The sequence below is a fragment of the Natrix helvetica genome (genome assembly GCF_964273705.1).
Source record: "Natrix helvetica genome assembly, chromosome: 2".
NCBI lineage: Eukaryota > Metazoa > Chordata > Lepidosauria > Squamata > Natricidae > Natrix > Natrix helvetica.
In genome coordinates, this window is record NC_138552.1 from 71,284,322 (window position 1) to 71,304,372 (window position 20,051).

General features: G+C 40.2%; 1 protein-coding gene across 2 annotated transcripts in view; it reads right to left on the bottom strand.

The window, feature by feature from the left end:
- The window catches only part of LOC309386537 (proprotein convertase subtilisin/kexin type 5-like), a 151,256-nt gene that overhangs the window by 117,410 nt on the left and 13,795 nt on the right, over positions 1 to 20,051 (bottom strand). For both annotated transcript variants that reach the window (XR_014174436.1, XM_081942026.1), the window contains exon 2: positions 16,020 to 16,124. Coding sequence is in view for 1 of the 2 variants with exons in the window: in XM_081942026.1 (XP_081798152.1) it covers positions 16,020 to 16,124 (105 nt within the window). In the remaining variant the exon portion in view is untranslated. The remainder of the gene's footprint in view (positions 1 to 16,019; positions 16,125 to 20,051) is intronic.

Here is a 20,051-nt window from a genome sequence, read left to right on the forward strand (position 1 = left end):
GCTGCCAGGGATGAACAATTTGTTGATTTAACCTGCTTGTTAGAAAAAGAACTTTGGAATCAAATGGATCTTATGAAGATTTTACACTGCAAAAAATTGTGAAAAGCAACCCATGCTAATTTTTAAACTCTTTACTGTTAAAGTAATTCCACTGACTCTTAACTATGTTGGGGTGGTATGAAGCGTGTTTAGCATATGCAGGAAATCCTTGACCTATGACCATGAAAGAAATTATTATTGACCAACTAGCCTGCACTTACAATTGGTTGCAGCATCCCACAATCACATGCAGTTGCAACCTTCCCTGCCAGCGTCCCCAAAAAGTCATTGGGGAAGCTGACAGGGAAGATCAGAAATAGCTGGACTAATTTCTCCCTTGCACCTTTGCGCACCCTCCCTAATCCATGCTGCATCTCCCACATAGGCTTTTGCATCATGTCACAGCCTCCCAGACCTTTACGGTGCATCTCTCACCATGCCCTCTCCCGATGCCACCAGCAACTTACTTGCCTGCTGCCTCCCCCTCACACTTTTTAAAAATCTAGCAACTTCCTGATGGCTTCCCCACTGATTCATTGTAAGAAAATGGCAGGAATTTGCCTTGTTTAATGACCCTGGAATTTGGTTAACAATGGTAACTGCCATTGTGAAGTAATCCAGACTACATCACCTAGCAATAGAAATTCTGATCCCAATTTTGTCATAAGTCAAAGACTGGCTGCTATGAAAAGGCTTTTTTTAGAAGTTGTTCAATTGTTATAACTTTTAAGTTAGGAAAAGAAATTAAAGATAAATACTATGAACAGAGTACAATTTTAACGAGTAAAATATAAGAACAATAATTAGAAACAAATTCAATCTTTATAAATGTGTTGATGTAATCAACAGTAGGAAAGAAATGTGAAACTATTTAGTTTTTCAATTTTATGTTTACTTTTTTCTTTTCTCTCTCTCTTGCTTCATTTCCACCCCTTTCCCTTTGTTTTCCATTTACACAATTATGTATTATTTTTGAAAGAATAACAAACACTGCTGACATCAATATTAATATATTTGGAGTTTTATTGAGATTGCTAGTTATTAAGATTACAATTAATGTGATTCTACACACTGAATTAATTATATAACAACATGAATTTATGATAATTGCAAACTCTGTTTATTTTCTTATATTTTATTTTTTATCCACTATGTGTCTTTCTGTCTTCTTTTTTATATGGATATTGATCATGTTCTTTTAAATTTTTTAATAAATAATTTATAACTAAGGAAAAAACATGATGCCAACCTGAACTTTATAGATAAATATAGTTTACATGAAAACCAGAATGCAATAAATATGAATGATATTAAGCATATTATATAAATGGAATTTAGCATGCAATATTTTATTTTAATAAAAATGGAAGTGCAGCCTTTCATAAACTATCCTGCAATATAAATGGAATACTTTTAATTAATGTGGTTTGAAATTGCTTAATATTAGTTATTCCAGAGCATATGTACACATCTTTCATAAAATAAAAATGTTAAAGCACAATTATCTACATTTATTCCTCAGTCATAAAATGATAAATACAGTTGTGCATAATAATTTACACATGCATGAATATGCGTCCATTGTGTATCAATACACATGGCATATCATCCAATACCATTTTTCTTACGGTTCACTATATAATTCAAAGGGCAGAAAGAAAGTAGGCTAGTAAAATAATTGCAGTTAAAACCAATGTTTTGTGAACTGATCCTCATTCATGCTCTCTCTAAAACCAAGCCACCTCAAAGCTTTCTTATTTGTCACTTTCGTATTCAATCCACGCTCCTACAGTAGCCGTTTGATCTACTCTTATATTACAGGTTCCAGTTTACAAATGAGTTCCATCCGTAAGGTGGAATCTCTCCAAGCACAGGAGGGATTGCCTATAGCAGGGGTGGGGAACTGTGGCTCTTTTGCGACTTGTGGACTTCAACTCCCAGAATTCCTGAGGCAGCTATGTTGGTTCTGGAATTCTGGGAGTTGAAGTCCACAAGTCGCAAAAGAGCCACAGTTCCCCACCCCTGGCCTATAGGATCAATTAAGCCAAATTTGTGTGTAAGATGGAACAGTATTATTATGTAATACTGTATAAGTGTTGTATAAAGAACTTGAATCATTATGTATTTAACTTGAATCATGCATTTAATTCAAATGATGCTCTGTTCTTAACTAGCGGTCATCCTTAACTTGCTATATTTGTTTTGAGGTTTTATCCTCATTCATTCTCTCCATTTGACCAAAACAACTTAAAGTATTTCCTATTTAAAGTAATCTCTCATTAGATTCTTATATTTAATCCACATTCATTCAGCACTCATTCATTCTTGATCTTGCATCTTTTTGTTTGAGTAGACACAACTCTTATATTATCTATTACAATCGCATGCAAATTACTTCTAGGTTCCTCCTGACATACGCAAGTCTCATGTCCATATAATAAAAAGGTTGAAATGAGCTTACATGAAGCAGTATTTTCTTCTACTGGCAAATATTTACTCCTCACAATATGCTATCCACTACACTAGGATTTGATTTTTTAAAAAGCCTTTCTCTGTCCATTTTCCTTTTTTAATAGTTAGCATTTTGCCATGATACACTCTCTCCTGGCTTTGTTTTTTTCCAACTTTTACATATAACTTACATTGTTCATCCTATTTCTCCTGTCAAACACAATTCTGGATTTTGCTGCATTAATTTTCATACCCATCCTCATTGTATCATATATTCTTATCTATAATATCTGCAAAATTACAATATACTCAAGAATTGAAATAGGTAGCAACCAACATGACAAAGAAACATGCATGATCAGGGCATACAAATTTGTAAGTCAGGAGAAGCTCATTTAACTTCTTGGCCCCATTGCTTTTCATTGGGAAGGAAGGAATTACAGGAAAGTAAGCTGTAACATAGTGGGGAATACACACTGAAACAATGCACTGGCAGATGTGAGTGCACTCAGCAAACAGTTTAGTGTATTCCCCATTGTGTGCTTACTCATTGTGTTGTAATCTCTTCCTCTTCAATCTTTCTGCTCTGTGGGGTGTGCTTGGGGGAGAGAATGGTCAAGCTCAGGAGAGGAGAGGAAGAGAGAGGGGGGAGTGTACTGTGGATGTTTCTCTCTTGTTTTGTAGACCTGGGCAGGAGAATGCAGTTAAATACTTGATGAGGTGAGAAGAGGCGACTTCCAGTCATGTATACAGTCAATGTGCAAGACAATTGGCTCTTCCTTGTTTTCTGCCTTATCTTTCTTTGCCTGTCATCATTCTAATAGGACTGCACATTCCACACTATCAATCCCCTCCTGACCTAGGCTGCTCCACACCTAGGCCTCAGACTCAGCATCTCTTAGATCAAGTACCAGCTACCTCACTCTCCTTTCTTAAGCAACACATTACTAACCATCCTCTCTCTGCAATCCATTCTACCCTCACCACTCTAATCTCACCAAACTACATGACAGGAATGACTCAGGGTCCCTGCCAAATTTGTTTCTTGTTCAGGGAGAAAACAGTAACAGTGCCTCAGAAAGACACCCTCCCAACCCTAACCAAAAAAACTTCAATCCAATGACAATACTTATACATACATACTTTTCAAACAATGAGGAAAGGAAAGTCCCCAAGTTAGTTGTAATTAAAGTTCAGTAAGCTTACTTTAACAGCAGTTCACCAACATGAATGAAACTGGCAAAGAATGTGAATGTGACAAAATGTGTGGCATGGGTCCAGGTTACCTGAGTAACCATCTCACCCCAATGGGATTGGTTTGACCCATTCATGTCAGCAGAAGGGATTGGCCAAGGAATTCTGGCTGCCAGTCAAGGAAAAGATCCTTTTCTGCCATCTCTCTGACCTTCTGGAAAACTGAATCCCTGAAGGTAAACTCCACTCCCACCCACCCAACCCATAAGGGCCTTAAAACCTGGCTCTGCCAATTGGCCTGGGGTCACAATGAGGATGTGTCATCCTAGAGGTGGATTAAATAGAAGATTCACATGTCCATACCACTTTATTCCCTCCCCTGCCATCTAAATTATTTCTCTGCCAATCTTAATATTATATTTGTTCTACTACTATTTTAATCTTTCATAACAGTGTTTTATCAGATTCTAAGCCACCTGGAATCACACAAAGTGAGATGTGTAGCATATAAATTTAAACAAATAAATAAATGAATAGGTTGCTGCTCCATATGGCGAGTACAATGGTAGCCACCGGACATTGGTTGATCCTATTATGAAGCTTCCTGCTTGCTCCTGTGCTCTCTGCCATTCCATGCCCCGAACCAAGAGACTAAATCAGGTAGAGTCTTATCTAGTTCCTAATATGATCCTGCTCCTCCCCAAAAGCCCTGTCACCATCTCCTGCTGTCTGGGAAAGCCACACCAGGATATTGTTGCTGCTGCCCCAATATAAAATACATTATGTTGCAGGTTTTATCATATTGATGTCCTTGTGGTTAGGAATGTATTCCTATATCTTGTTCAAATCCAGTAACTAATTGGTTCAAGAAGCAGTTGTAATGCAACAATAACATAAATATTGCCCATTACAAAGCTTCCAAGAATAACAAGTTTTGGCAAGCAGTGATAATTATTCATCTGTTTGGCTTAGGCACTATATTACCAAGAGTGAGAAGCCTATGTGTTATGCTAGATTGGATTGGATTGAAGAACATCTCAAGGAACCCTGCAATGCTATGCTCCCTGGAGAAACACCATCCCCTCATCTAGGTTTCCTAAAAGTAGCAGTAAGTTACTGTACTATACTTATTATCTTCTACAAACTATCATTAAAACCCAATTCAGGTTGTTTTTCAGTCCTCTTACTTGAAATGATATGCAATCCTTGCCAGTATGATCTCTTCTTTGGTTATCTTTGAAGTTCAGTTTAAGAACATTCTGGCCATATGAAAGCTATCAAAATGTAGTTATGCATCTTATACTATGAAGACTTTCTGCTTATGTTCTCGCCTGTATAGCGGGCCCAAACAAAACAGCTACAGTTTATTTATTTATTTATTTATTACTTGAACTTATTAGTCGCCCCCTCTCCCCACAGGGACTCGGGGCGACGTACAAAAGTATTATATAGCGTACAGAGGAGGTGAGAATAAATAAATAAGTTACAATACCTAAAAAAGTTAAAACCCCAGTGAAATTAACCCTTAAAAACTGAAATTACCAATTAAAAATTAAAAATGCCCTGGGCTGGAGAGGTTGTAGTATTATGCCAGGTCAGCTAGTCGAAACAGGTAGGTTTTCAGCTTCATACGGAAGGAGCGAAGGTCGGTTGTTGTCCTGATGTCTGGGGGGAGGTCATTCCAAAGGGTGGGGCCCACTACAGAGAAGGCCCTACTCCTGGGCGTCGCCCTCTGGCACTCTCTGGAGGACGGCACCCGGAGTAGTCCCTCTCTGTGTGAGCGGACGGGTCGCAGGGATGTATGGGGCAGGACGCGATCCCGCAGGTAACTAGGCCCTGTGCCATGGAGCGCTTTGAAGGTGGTAACCAGCACCTTGAAGCGCACCCGGTAGGCCACAGGAAGCCAGTGCAGCTCGCGCAGGATGGGTGTTATATGGGAGAACCTCGATCTCCCCATAATTACCCGCGCGGCTGCATTCTGGACCAACTGCAGTCTCCGGGTGCACCTCAAGGGGAGCCCCATGTAGAGAGCGTTACAGTAGTCCAGGCGAGACGTCACCAGCGCGTGAGTGACTGTGCGCAAGGCCTCCCGGTCCAAAAGGGGCCGCAATTGGCGCACCAGGCGAACCTGGTGGAACGCCCCCCTCGCCACGGCTGCCACGTGATCTTCCATAGACAGCCGGGCATCAAGGAGGACGCCCAAATTGCGCGCCCCTTCCACCGGGGCTAATTGATCGTCCCCGATGGCCAGCGATGGCATATGCTGGTTGAACCGGGAAGCCGGAAGCCACAGCCACTCTGTCTTGGAGGGGTTGAGCCTGAGCCTGTTGTCATCCATCCAGACCCGTACGGCTTCCAGACACCGGGACATCACTTCAACAGCCTCGTTGGGGTGGTTTGGGGTGGAAATGTACAGCTGAGTGTCATCAGCATACAGATGGTATCCCACCCCAAAACCACGGATGATCTCGCCCAGCGGCTTCATATATATGTTGAACAGGAGAGGCGAGAGGATCGACCCCTGTGGGACCCCACAGATAAGGGGCCTCGCGGTCGACCTCTCCTCTCCTGCCAACACACATTGCGTCCGGCCAGAGAGGTAGGAGAGGAACCATCGTAATACGGTGCCCCCGACCCCCAACCCCTCCAGACGGCGCAATAGGATACCATGGTCGATGGTATCGAAGGCCGCCGAGAGATCTAATAGGACAAGGATGGAGGAACAACCCCCATCCTTTGCCCTCCAGAGATCATCCACCAACGCGACCAAGGCTGTCTCCGTGCTGTGACCGGGTCGGAAGCCGGACTGGCGCGGGTCTAGATAATCAGCTTCCTCCAGGTGGCGCGGAAACTGCTGAGCCACCACACTCTCAACAACCTTCGCTAAGAAAGGAAGGTTGGAGACAGGACGGTAATTTGCTAGCTCCGTTGGGTCCAGAGAAGGCTTCTTGAGCAGGGGCCTCACCACCGCCTCTTTCAAGGCGGTTAGTAGAAGGCCCTCACCCAGCGAAGCGTTCACCAGCCCCAGTAGCCAGCCTCGTGAGCCCTCCCAGGAGGCCAGTACCAACCAGGAGGGACACGGGTCCAATAAACATGTGGTGGCTCGCAGTCGCCCGCGCAACCTGTCCAAATCTTCGGTGACAACAGGGTCAAACTCCTCCCAGCATGGTCTCTCAAGACTAGCCTCGGACGTCCCCACTGGAGCTCTGAGGTGGGTCCATCCCCCTCGGATCCGATCGATTTTATCCTGCAGGAACTCTCCAAATTCCTCTGCCCGGCCCAGCAATGGGGGGTCCCGCTGCCCCTGTGACAAAAGGGAGCGGGTCACCTGAAACAGGGCGGCAGGGCGGTTCTCTGCGGACGCTATAAGGGTGGCACAATACTGACGTTTGGCCACTCTTATTGCCACAAGGTAAGTCCTTACATAGGCTCTTACCTGTGCTCGGTTGGATTCGGAGCGGGAGGACCTCCACTTGCTCTCTAGGCGTCTCCTAAGGCATTTCATCGCCCTTAGCTCCCCGTTAAACCAGGGGGCCCGGGTCGATCGTGGCCGTCGGAGAGGCGCCAAAGGCGCCACCCGGTCCAAGGCACCGGCGGCCGCATTATTCCACGCAGCTACCAGGTCCTCTGCCCAGGGGCGGGGCAGGTCTGCAGGAGGTGGCCCAAGCTCCGCCTGGAACCTATCTGGTTCCATCAGACGTCTGGGGCGGAACCATCTGGGATAGTCTGGTTCCGCCTCCCCGCGGTGGGGAGCAGCACCAGGGAAGTCCAGCTGGAGAAGTGAGTGATCTGACCATGACAGGGGCGTGATGACTAAATTCCCTCTTCCCAGATCACTCGTCCACTGGTCGGAGACAAACACAAGATCCAGTATGTGGCCTCCCTCGTGCATGGGGTCCTGAACTACTTGAGTCAGATCCATGGCTGTCATGGAAGCCATGAATTCCCGGGCTGCCCCGGATGCCTCTCCCGTCGATGGCAGGTTGAAATCCCCCATCACTAATAGCTTGGGGGTTTCAACCGCCACCTCCGCGATCCGCTCGAGGAGCCCGGGCAGGGCCGTTGATGTATGGCGGGGAGCCAGGTATACTATCAACAGGCCCAGCTGACTCCCTGGGCCCCATTTCACGCCCAGAGACTCACAACCAGATATTTTTTCCTTCCTGGTGGCCATAACTTCGGCACGTCGGATTTCAGAGTTGCAGGCTCTTTCGTCCAGGAAGGAGCTGTGCATTTTCCATGCTGATCGAGTGGTCTTACGCCTGGACCCCTCCTTCATCCCCAAGGTGTGTTCTTGTTTCCACAGGACTCAAGAGGTGATTTTGCCCAATTTCTGTCCTAATCCGGTCCATCCTCTGGAGCGCAAGTGGCACACCTTGGATGTCAGGAGGGCCCTTAAGATTTATCTACAGCGTACGGCTGCGACTCGGAAATCCGATGCTCTCTTTGTCTCCTTTCAGCCAACTTCATTGGGTAACAAGGTCTCCTCTCCTACTATTTGCTGCATGTATTGCAACAGCCTACCAATCTCAATCCATACCTGTACCGGGTCGGCTGACTGCACACTCAACTAGGAGTGCGGCTACATCAGCGGCCTGGGCAGCCCAGGCATCCTTGGCTGAAATCTGTAGGGCAGCAACTTGGGCTACCCCTTCTCCGTTTATTAAAAACTATACGCTAGACATCTTCGCCTCTGCAGATGCAGTTTTTGGCAGCAGGGTGCTACAATCTGTTCACAGGACAAGCACTGCACAGAACCAGTTATGACCCACCCGGGACGAGAAAGAGTGGGGTTACTTTGGTACGTCCCAGTCTGGATGCTACCTCCACCACTATGGAGAAAAGGCGTTGGTCCTTACCTGAGACGCCTCTTCTCGTAGGGTGGAGGTAGCATCCAGCCCCTCCCATAACGAACTGGTTCTATGTTATAGACATCTGTTGGGGGGGGGGTGCTCTCATTGTGGATTTCTCTATGTACAAGTGTTATTGGTTTTAGACGTTTTTACTGAAATAAATTGTTTTAAACTGTTATGCTGGACATTGATTTACTGATTTCTGGTTGGCGATGAAGCATCGAGTCTGACATCCTTCGTTGGAACTGGGCTTTTGCCTAGTGACAGGGGGCGTGGTTTAATTTAACTGTCAGGCTCAGTCCTCGCAATGAGTGGATGAAGGTCAAACGACTCAAACACCAGGTAGTCAACTGGAACCACTGAAGGTCTGGATGTTTCAGCGACCCCTGATGGAGGGAGATCCTGTCCCGAGGGATCCTCCAGGGACTGCCTACAGAAACTCACAACCAGTTATTCTACATTGATATGGAAAAAAGCCTTTCAAAAGTTACATTGCATGTATGGCTCAGGAATTCTTTTACGATGTCCATATGGTAACTATAACACTTGAATCAACATTCAGGGTTTAATTTATTAGTTTTATTATGTTGGTCTATCGCCTTTAATGCATAATTCTATTAACTCAGTAGATGGAATATACAGTAATGAGTGTCCTGTATATTGAACTTGACTTCTACTGACTTCAGGAATCTAAGTAGTTTTCTTGGAGATAATACGGAAGTGGTTTGTCATTGCTTTCTCCTATGATATTTTTCAACTTCTCTATTGAGAATTCTTTCTCTCTCTCTCCCTGGAACATCATATCTGCACTACATTCGATACTGTCTGTTTTGTCCTACTACAAGGCCAGGCAGTACCTCTCCATGTTTCTTTCTCCCATTTCAGACTCTTCTTTTGAATATGTTATCTCCCTTTCATTAACCAACAACAATGAAATTATTATACCAAGCTTTAATTAAAAATCAAATGTAACCCACGCTAATAAAAATATTAACCTTCAGAACATAAAGCTTGATAAAAAAAATATCTGGGGAATATAAGCTTTGAACCAAAGCCTCTGCTTATTTCTTTGACAAAAAATATTCAACCATAGTAGGCTTTGCCAACTGTCATTATTATAACTGTAACTGTTTTAGTTATCATAGTTTTGCTATCTACACTCCTACAGTCAACTGTACTACAAATGCCATTTGCACACTGTTCATTTGTACAAGTATAGATAGTTCATTTCAAATGTTTGTATCTAATGTGCAGATGACGGGAAAAAATGCAAATAGAGCAAGGCTATCCCTTGAATTAATCTTTCTTTGTATATTGAAGGTCCCAGTTCTTTATAGTAGGGATTGTGTGTTTAGTTAGGAAATGTAGAAAATGATAACAATAGTCTTATTATGAGGGGAAAAAATCCAGTATTCTTGTACATATTGTTGCCGTTTTAAAAGAAAGTATTATTTCTAAGAAATAAAGTTTGTTTTAAATGTACTAAATGTACACTCAGCATACACTATAGGAATCTCTAGAGGTAGGTACTCTTTCTAGAAAAGGTCAGGTTATGCAATTAGTCTTAAGCAGTTTTCAGAAACAATAAGGTCAAAGGTAAAGGTTCCCCTTGCACATATGTGCTAGTCGTTCCTGGCTCTAGGAGGTGCTCATGTCCATTTCAAAGCCAAAGAGCCACTGCTGTCCGAAGATGTCTCTGTGGTCATTGGCCGGCATGACTAAATGCCCGACTAGGTGCATGGAACACTGTTACCTTCCCACCAAAGTTGGTTACTATTTTTCTACTTGCATTTTTATATGCTTTTGAACTGCTGGGTTGGCAGAAGCTGGGACAAGTAACGGGAACTCACTAGGGATCTGAACCGCCTAACTGCCGATCTTTCTGATCGACAAGCTCAGCGTCTTAACCACTGAGTCACTGCATCCCAGCAAAAATGCACATGTGTTAATAAGATTTCAATGCTCACTTCCCAGAACACTTTGCTTGACTCCCCCTGCATTTCATTCCCTTGCAAGACTCTAAAGGGACTTTCATTCTCAAATATCAACAGATATTTTCTCCTAGCAAAAGTTTCTCCAAAGGGTGCTCCATATAGAATATGTTGCAGCAGCCCAACCAAATTGCAACCAAAGGTTGTAAAAATACAACTTCTTCAGAGGAAGTACAATCCCATCTTCAGTAATCCCAGACTGATGTTACTGTTGTTTATTGCAAAAAAAAAAAAAGCAATTTGGTATTTGTAAGATTTAATTTGGGGTTGTTTCACCTGATTCCAGATCCTGATAGCTCTCAGACATTGGTTGAGGGTTTCCATTGCATCATGTCTGCCTAGGCTAGTTATGTATAATTGGTGTAATCATCATACCAATGACTCCTCATTCTGAACTGACAGATGATGTCTCCCAGCAGCTTCAACCGCCAAACTTTTATAAAAACTTTCCAAGCAGTCTCTGAAATCTCTGAATCTCCCTGAATTCATTCGTCGTCAAGGTCCTACTAACGATTCACTTACAATGTGTAAGTTGATAAGTGATCTGACCACAGCAAAAACAAATTCCAATGTCCTTGTAAGTTCCAAAATAAAAACTGTGTCAAGCATGTGCCAGGCGTAATTATTTGTAATAAGTCAGTGGTCACCATGGAAGCTCTGAACTGAAGAGCCAGATCACTAAAGTACCTTTAGGAACTTTGTAGGAATCATGACTCATGAGACAATATACATGTAAAAGGCAGCTGCTAAATGGTCAGGTAGTCAATGCCAACAGCAGTGCAGATTATTTTCCAGCCCAATACATACAAAGGCACTCCCACCAGTCACCTTGTTAGCTGTTCAACGTAGGCCAGACAAGAAACAAATCAGTATCAATACAGAATCTTCCTGCTTTCTTTTACTCACCAGAAAACTAGGGAAGATCTGATTTGAAATGCTTCCCATCTCCTTCTGTGGCCTGAAATACCCTTTGAATGATAGTTGTCTAATCTGTCTTCCAAGGTCATTTCCACATACCATTACACAATGCTCCTTGCCATTGCGAGTCTTCTACGTAAATTTATGTTTTGTTGCTGCAGGACCCGAAACCTGGATACAAAATCTGAGAGCTACACCACCATTACTCCCAGTCAGTAATATCCAACAGGTTACATGCTCATCAACAACCATGTTGTAGATGGATACAATCTAAATGCCACAGACCTGACATTTACCAACATCTTAGAGACCAAGACACTGATAATGTTTCTACCTGGACTAGGACTGGGGAAGCTGACTTAGAAGAGACATGAATATCTGGATCTCCTACAAGAGCTTATTTAGTGGCCTTCCACTATTCGTGACCCTGCCCATCACGGTCCTTCTTTGGGAACCATTGCATCATCTCAACCAACAATTATTTCTGCATTTTCATTCTCACGTTTTTCCAAACTCAGCACATACTCCACTGATCTCAGCCATCAAGTGCATTTTCCTCACCCAGAGCCCGATTACCCCAGACCAGAAGCTGATATCTAGTCTCCAACTTCATGCTCCTGCTCAGCCTCTAAGGATGGTGATAACAGCTTTACTTCAAAGCTCCACAATTGCTGTTGCTAGCACTACTTTTCATAGTATTCCTCACAGTACTAGTAGCATTTTTCATAGCAACACACAACTAGAGACAAGGGCAAAGCAGGTACTAGATCTTTCTAAATCCTTCCCCTGAACCTTCTCAAATCTGCCATCAACAGATCCAATTTCTTTCTCCCTTCTTTTGAGTCCTCCAAAACAGAATGCAACATTCCAAAATTGTGACACAGTCTATGTTTGTTCACATCTACTTCATCTTCTGACAAAGTGTAAGCTAAATCCAAATGCTCATTAAAACAAGTAGCTGCAGAAATGTGCACCACTTAGAAATAATCATTTTTGATACTGATTTTAATTAATTAAAAGCGGTTTTTGGATGTTGAGGAGAATACTAGTGTATAAGGTGCTTGATTTTCCTCTCATTACCCTTTCTCTGGTACAAACTGTCTTTCAAAGTTTTGTTTTCAGATTTTGGCAGAGGTTTCCTCACTGTACTTTCTCACTGAATACCTTTTATCCACTACTTCAATCCTCAGAACTGACCCTACCAAGCATTATGGTCATTAGGAAACAAAAACAATTCAGACTCTATTATGTGTGTTTTGTGGATAATAAGCTATAATAACAGGAATCAGGATTTTCCTAAAATATAATATTAGATAAGTCCATGCAAAGATTAAAGCATCTTTGCATCTGGAGAAAGACATCCAACAGCTAAGAAGCCAGTCTTGAACTTTTAAGTATATAACATTTTCAATTTTGAGTGGCCAGTATTGGCTCTTTTCCTTCTTCAATGAGACATTTCCTTTTTTCTAAATTAAGAGTTTCAAAAAATATGATGTTTGTCTTATATTATTCATTCTGGATGGATTCACATATTGTGCTAAATCATAATATAGTCGCTTTGGTTTTAGTTCAGTGTGATGTGTGAAAATAGTCACTGTATGTTGTAAATCATGATTTAAATTTTAGAGCTAAGTGTAAATAATGATTATGACTTGCTCAACAAGCCATTGTTAAAATTAAGCATAGCACTGCATACATATGATATACAATAATACAATATTAGAGTTGGAAGGGACCTTGGAGGTCTTCTAGTCCAACTCCCTGCCTAGGCAGGAAACCCTATACCGTTTCAGACAGATGGCTATCCAACATCTTCTTAAAGACTTCCAGTGTTGGAGCATTCACAACTTCTGGAGGCAAGCTGTTCCACTGATTAATTGTTCTAACTGTCAGGAAATTTCTCCTCAGTTCTAAGTTGCTTCTCTCGTTGATTAGTTTCCACCCATTGCTTCTTGTTCTACCCTCAGGTGCCTTGGAGAATAGTTTGACTCCCTCTTCTTTGTGGCAACCCCTGAGATATTGGAACAATGCTATCATGTCTCCCCTAGTCCTTCTTTCTCTTAAGCTAAACATACCCAGTTCCTGCAACCGTTCTTCATATGTTTTAGTCTCCAGTCCCCTAATCATCTTTGTTGCTCTTCTCTGCACGCTTTCTAGAGTCTCCACATCTTTTTTACATTGTGGCGACCAGAACTGAATGAAGTATTCCAAGTGTGGCCTTACCAAGGCATATGAACAGTATATCTTTATTAAAACAAGTCAAAATATGAATTTCTTATTCAAAAGCTATTTTAGTTGTAAATTCCTAGATGTCAATATGTTCTGCTTGAATACTATAATATATATAATGTGTAAGAAGTAATACTTATGTTTAGCTAAGTTGGCAGATCCATTACAAAAATAGACATAACATATGTGAAGTGATTTCAAGTTTGAGGACTTGATGAAGATGATATATACATACTTTCTTATCTTCTTGCTGAAATATAGCAAAAGTGAGGTAATTTTGTTTTGTCTTTTGAAGTTGGGTATACTGAGTGAAACCCAGTTGACAAAGCAAAATAAAATAGATCAACATTTGTGTCTTAAATGTTTATATTCCATCAGGATACTATTATGTTTGTTCAAGCCAGCCTAAGTATAAATTGTTTTCCTTCAGCTTAAAGTGCAAATACTTTAATCTGCCATCAGTACTGCTGCTTTCAACACTGTAATGTGTGATAACATGATACTTGCTTATTTTCTAGAGCTTAGGTTTCAAATATGGTCTGATAATAAGGATAAAGTGGACAAGAAGGTATCATTACTACTTTTTCCACAACAAGAAGCAGCTGGATGAATTTTGTCAGTCTCAAAAGATATCCAGGCCAATGAGCAGCATGAGGGAAGGGGAAGGAGAAAAGGAAGGGGGAGGAGAAGAGGAAGGGGAAGGAGAAAGGGAAAGAGAAAAAAAAAGTTTCCAGCTCCACAGACTGCATTTTACATGCCAATCAGGTTGTTATACTAATATGGACAGAATAAGTATAAAGTTTCTTGCTCAGTAAAACAAAACATCATTTTTAATATACTAAATCATTGCAAAGGGGTAGGAAATATGGTTGGATTTTCTAACATACCATTTAAGTAAATTAATGTGCAATTGATTTGTGTGTTTTGATCATTGTGAACCATCCAGAGTTATTAAAATATTGTGGAATGCTACATTAATTCAAAGTATGATAGCTTTAACCTTTAAAAATATGTTGATCAGAGAATTATAAAGACAATGAAGTATAAATATGAGGAGTCACATTATTTTTAATATAAAGCAACTTTTATTTTTCTAAAGATTTGTCTGATTTATTCCTGTCACATTCCTATCTTGCCAATAACATTTCTCATAAGAAATTATCCTGACTTTATTTCTAGTTCACAGCAATTTTTTTATAATCAAAATGAAAACACCAAAGTAAAATTTAAAAATGTACAAAGTGTCAGTTATGCATATCTTACTTAAATTAATTTAAAAATTATCTTTTGTGGGAAACGTTTAAGATATTCTATGAAATGTAGCCTGACCAAGATTACATTATTAATTAATGTTTCTATCACATTATATACAGCATATAGAAAAATTATCAAAAAGCAATATCCATAAAACAAAAGACCAACTTTTGTCATATATTGCCAAAAAATGAGAGGCTATTCCTCTCACATTTATTACATCAAATAACATAAAAGTGTCTTAACATTTATTTGTTGAACAAGAAATAATACACAGCCAACTTTATACCCAGTTAATATTTGCAATGCAATATATCTTCTTCAATCACCTTCATCAGTATATGATTATCATAAGCAGGTACATTATACTGGCATACCAATAGAATTAAGATGCAAATTACGTTTTTTTAATGTTGATATATTTTAAATAATCAAATATTATAATATAATTGTTGCCATGAGAAGAATTCCAGTGATGATAAATCCTTGTTATACTCCCATCTATTTGTTTCACTACAATTAAAAGAAGCATGATTCTTTATATACAAAAAGCAGCATTTTAAAAAAGCTTTATTGTGGGAAAGTTAGAAATGAAAAACAAAAATTATAAACCATTAACATGAGATATGCAGTAATTTAATAAAAGCAGTTTAATAAAAATAAAAATAATTAATAATAGCAATTAAGCTAAATAATATATGTGAAAAGATAATTTTGTAAAAAAAATCCTTTTTCAACAACATAAATCAATAGTGAATTTTTGAGTTAGAAACTACAGTCAAACTACCTTCTTCATTTTAAGAAAGGATCACTACTTAGAAGTAATAAAACAAGCTGCAATATTATATAGCATTGACATGCAAATCACTGCAGCATTAATATGATATTCTATAAATAATTATGGCACACTATTCTTAAAAGTTTAGAAAACTACCTTCTTTTCTTATATGAAATGGAATCTTAATGAGAAAATGACAATCAATTCTTGTAATTGTAGATGTTATCCAGGTAAACATCTCCTGGCATAAAGTTTCAAATTAAAAATGCAAAGGCTTGCGTCAAACACGATTGACTAATTAGATTAGCTTACCTTTGGCTCCATGGAAATGAAGTTGTGAGTACCTCTACTTGTGACAGTTGACCTTTTAAATATTTTACTATGGTAAAAATGGTAATAATCCTTCAGTGCTCCAATCTGTAAGAGAAAAAACGATTTTTGGATGAGGGGAGAAAAGAAACAGAAAATTTATAAAAGCAGTTTACCTCTTTTTGAAAAGGTCTATAAATTATGCAATTACTACTTGGGCTGAAATGTTACTTGAACCCAAGTACTCATCTTTCAGAAAGAAAGATACAATATAGAATGGTTGAATGTCCTTGATGATGTAACTATATAACTGCAGATAACAACTGAACTGGCTGTTTTGTTTGTATCCACCTTTTTAATGTTTAATTTATATGCAACATTTTATGTACCAATCAAGATCCACATTAGCTTTTCAAATCCACTAATATAGTACTAAAATCATTCAGCTTAAGGGTATTTATTGTAAAACTATAAATATTTAATTCATGAGAAAAAATCATCTCAACTTTGATAAGAAAAGCTTATTAGAACATTTGATCTTTGAAAGCAGATTAAATTATTTAAAGACTTGTTTTGTTTGGTTTGCAGTCCATTGCATTCATAGGGATCAACAGGGCAAGGGAGAAGAGGCAAAAGATACATCATGTCCCAATATGAAAGAGTAGTTTGGGTCTTGATCTGACCAAGTATAGGCACTCCTCAATTTAAAACAGCACAGAAAAAGGTTATTCATGACTATTTTCCCCATGGCCCATGGTGATTTACCTTCAGATGCTTAACAATTTGACTCACATTTACGTCGGTTGCAGTGTCCCAGACTTATGGGATCCCATTTTGCGACCTTCTGACAAGTCGATGGGGAAGCCAGATTCCCTTAACAACCATTACTAATTACTGTAGTAATTCACTTATCAAATGTGACGAGAAAAGTTGCAAAATGGAGCAAAAACCACTTCATAAATTTCTCCCTTAGCAACATAAATTTTGGGCTCAGTTGTGGTTGTAATTGAGGACTACCCTACTATAGAAATCACTGCTTGATATTCTACCAACAGGATGTATTTTTAATAAAAGGACTGTTGTATTAAGTCAGGGGTGTCCAAACTTGGGAACTTTAAGACTTGTGGACTTCAACTCCCAGCCTGGCTGGGGAATTCTGGGAGTTGAAGTCCACAAGTCTTAAAGTTCCCAAGTTTGGACACCCCTGTATTAAGTAAAAGGAGAGACAAGAAATCGGGCAGCAGATTCCCCCTCCCCCCAGGATTTTATTTATTCCATGTCACTGTGTTTTTTCCCCCAGTTGACTCATCATTCGTCACTACAAACGATGATTGAAAGGTTCAAAAAGTGTAAGGAATTTATCTACTACCTAACAATTTTATCCTCCACTGAGTCATGTTTGTGTCCTAGCGGCCTAATGGGGACCAGACTATTCGATACTTCTAAACCTTACAGTAAAAAAGAAAACTTCTTTAAACCTGAATTATTCAATTCAATATTATCCTTATGACAGTTGCATTATCATGTGATCACCTTTTGTGACCTTCTGATAAGTAAAGTCAACTGGAAGGCCATATTTACTTTACAACTGTGCTACTAACTGAGCAACTATGGTGATTCACTTAACAACTGTGGCAAAAAAGGATGAAAAACAGGGCAAAATTTACTTAACAAATGTCTTACTTAGCAACAGGAATTTTGGACTCAGTTGAGGACTAAGTGTATTTGCATGTCAAACAAGCTTATAGCATTCATTGTAATCGATACAGTAGGCTACACAAATAATCATTTTAAAATGGAACACTTTACCAATGATATCAACAGACCATCAATAAACCTTTTATGTAATGTTTTTATCTTGCCTTTATTTTTTTATAGATAACTCAAAGCACGGAACATACCTAATATTCCTATTTTCCCCATAACAGCAACCTTGTGAGGCTTGGGCTGAGAGAGACTGGCCCAAAGTCACCTAGACAGCTTTCATAACTTAAAGGGGACTAGAATTCACAGTCTCTAGGCTCTAGCTTGATTTCTCAACCACAAACTGGCTTCCTATAACTCCAAATGCCTAGTCAGAATAAATGCAATATTTTCCTTTTATTAACCTCAGAAGAAAATTTAAGTAAACAATTGATAATTACCCAATAAAATTAATGAGAAGCATTTATCTATTAAAGTTGTACACTGCAACAATGTCTACCTGCAATAGCCACAAATCCAGAAAGGCTGCTAACAGTGGACTTACTTCCTTGGGACAATGTCATCCCTTCAAGAGTTCAAGGCTGGGACAACTGCAATGAACAAAATGTAATTACGTCTTGCTTGGATTCAACTTTAGATTGCATCATCTCATCCACAACATGGATCACTGGACACTGGGACAGAATGTTGAGACATTCTCCTGGTGGGCCATGTGTGGGAAAGAAGTTGCATTACAAAGATGAGGATAATGAGCATATGATGGTATTACACCCTGAACATTTGGATGATTTCCCACAGCAATTTTATGCTGAATAACAAGGGAGAAGGAAATAACCCCTATGGCCCATTACTCTAGGGGAAAAAACAGGCAGAACCCAGGGGCAGAGTCAAGTGAGTAGTTACCCTAGAGTTGTTATATTTCCACAAACAGTCTAAGTCTAACTCTTCTTGCATTTGTTGACTCTTATCTAAAACCAATTTAGTGTTGACCATCAGTTGTCTAGATTCTTGTGAACAGGCATGATTAATAAATCATCTTAACTAGAACATGAGGTGTCATCCTGATTCTTCATGCCTGACTACAAGGAAGTGACCACGGGTCAAATTGCCTGACTGCTACTGACTAGAACTGCCCATTGAGGTAGGAACAGAATAACTATAAAATACTGCCACCCAACCCATAGGGGCAGAGAGTCCCTAGGAATGCCATAGTTAATTGTCTAATAAGCAACAGGAGATTCAAAGATCTCCATAAAGATCACAACAAAGTTTATCGACTATAGCAACTAAAGTCATAACCATTCTGAACTTAGGCCTTGAAAGAAGCCAAGTAATCTATTTTCTTCAGGCTGCATCAGTTACTAAATATTTAACTACCTTTACCTCCAAGTGAAGATTGGGCTAAATAGTCTTCCTTTAAGGAGAGGGTGCCCAGAACTTCTTTCAAGGAAGCTGGAATCATCTTTTCCTACAGAGAGCATTATCCACCTCTTGGATCAATCAAGTCAACTTTCCATCTCCATATGAGAACTAGGAAGGGTATGGTTCAACACTGTAAGTGGTAAGGGTCATATCAGAGAGACCCAATGTAGACCTCAGATTATGCAAGCCATAATGAGTCCATATAATAGAGCTAGGATTCCCCAAACACCACATTAAACTCTGCCTATCTTTGGCAAATCTAAGTGACTTTGTTAGCAAAATGCATCCAAAATGAGTGACCATCATTCCCATTCTTTTCTAAAGCAAGGCTGTTGACCCTCCTTACTAACTCAATCAGATAAGAATAATGATGCTATAGGCTAGGAAAGTGATGGTGAACCTTTTAGACACCGAGTGCCCAAACTGTGCATGCCCAAATTGAAAGGTATGAATGCATGGACGTGTGTATGCACGGACATGCACATAGTCACGCACATGCAGGGGCATGCGTGCATGCGTGCATGCGCAGCAGAGACACTATGACCAACTGGCCTGCAGGAGGTGGGGCATCCCAACATCAGCAGCGTGGCAAGAAGTAAGATCTTTTTCTTTCATGAACTTCTGTTTCATCATTTGCAGGGAAACAGAACCTCATGAAAGAAACACCATAAAGATCTGACCTGGGGGTGAAGGCATGCATGCTTGCAGAGAGGGCTCTGTGTGTCACCTCTGGCATGCGTGCCATAGGTTTGCCATCACAGAGCTAGGATTTGAATTTGTACTTGTGCTTGGTCACATTTTCTTTTGATCTTTAGATATTATTTCTGGTGGTTCAGCTCCCATAACTGCTCAGAGAACTAAAGTGTGCTTCAGGATCAGGACACCAAAGGGCAGCACCTTGGAGAACAT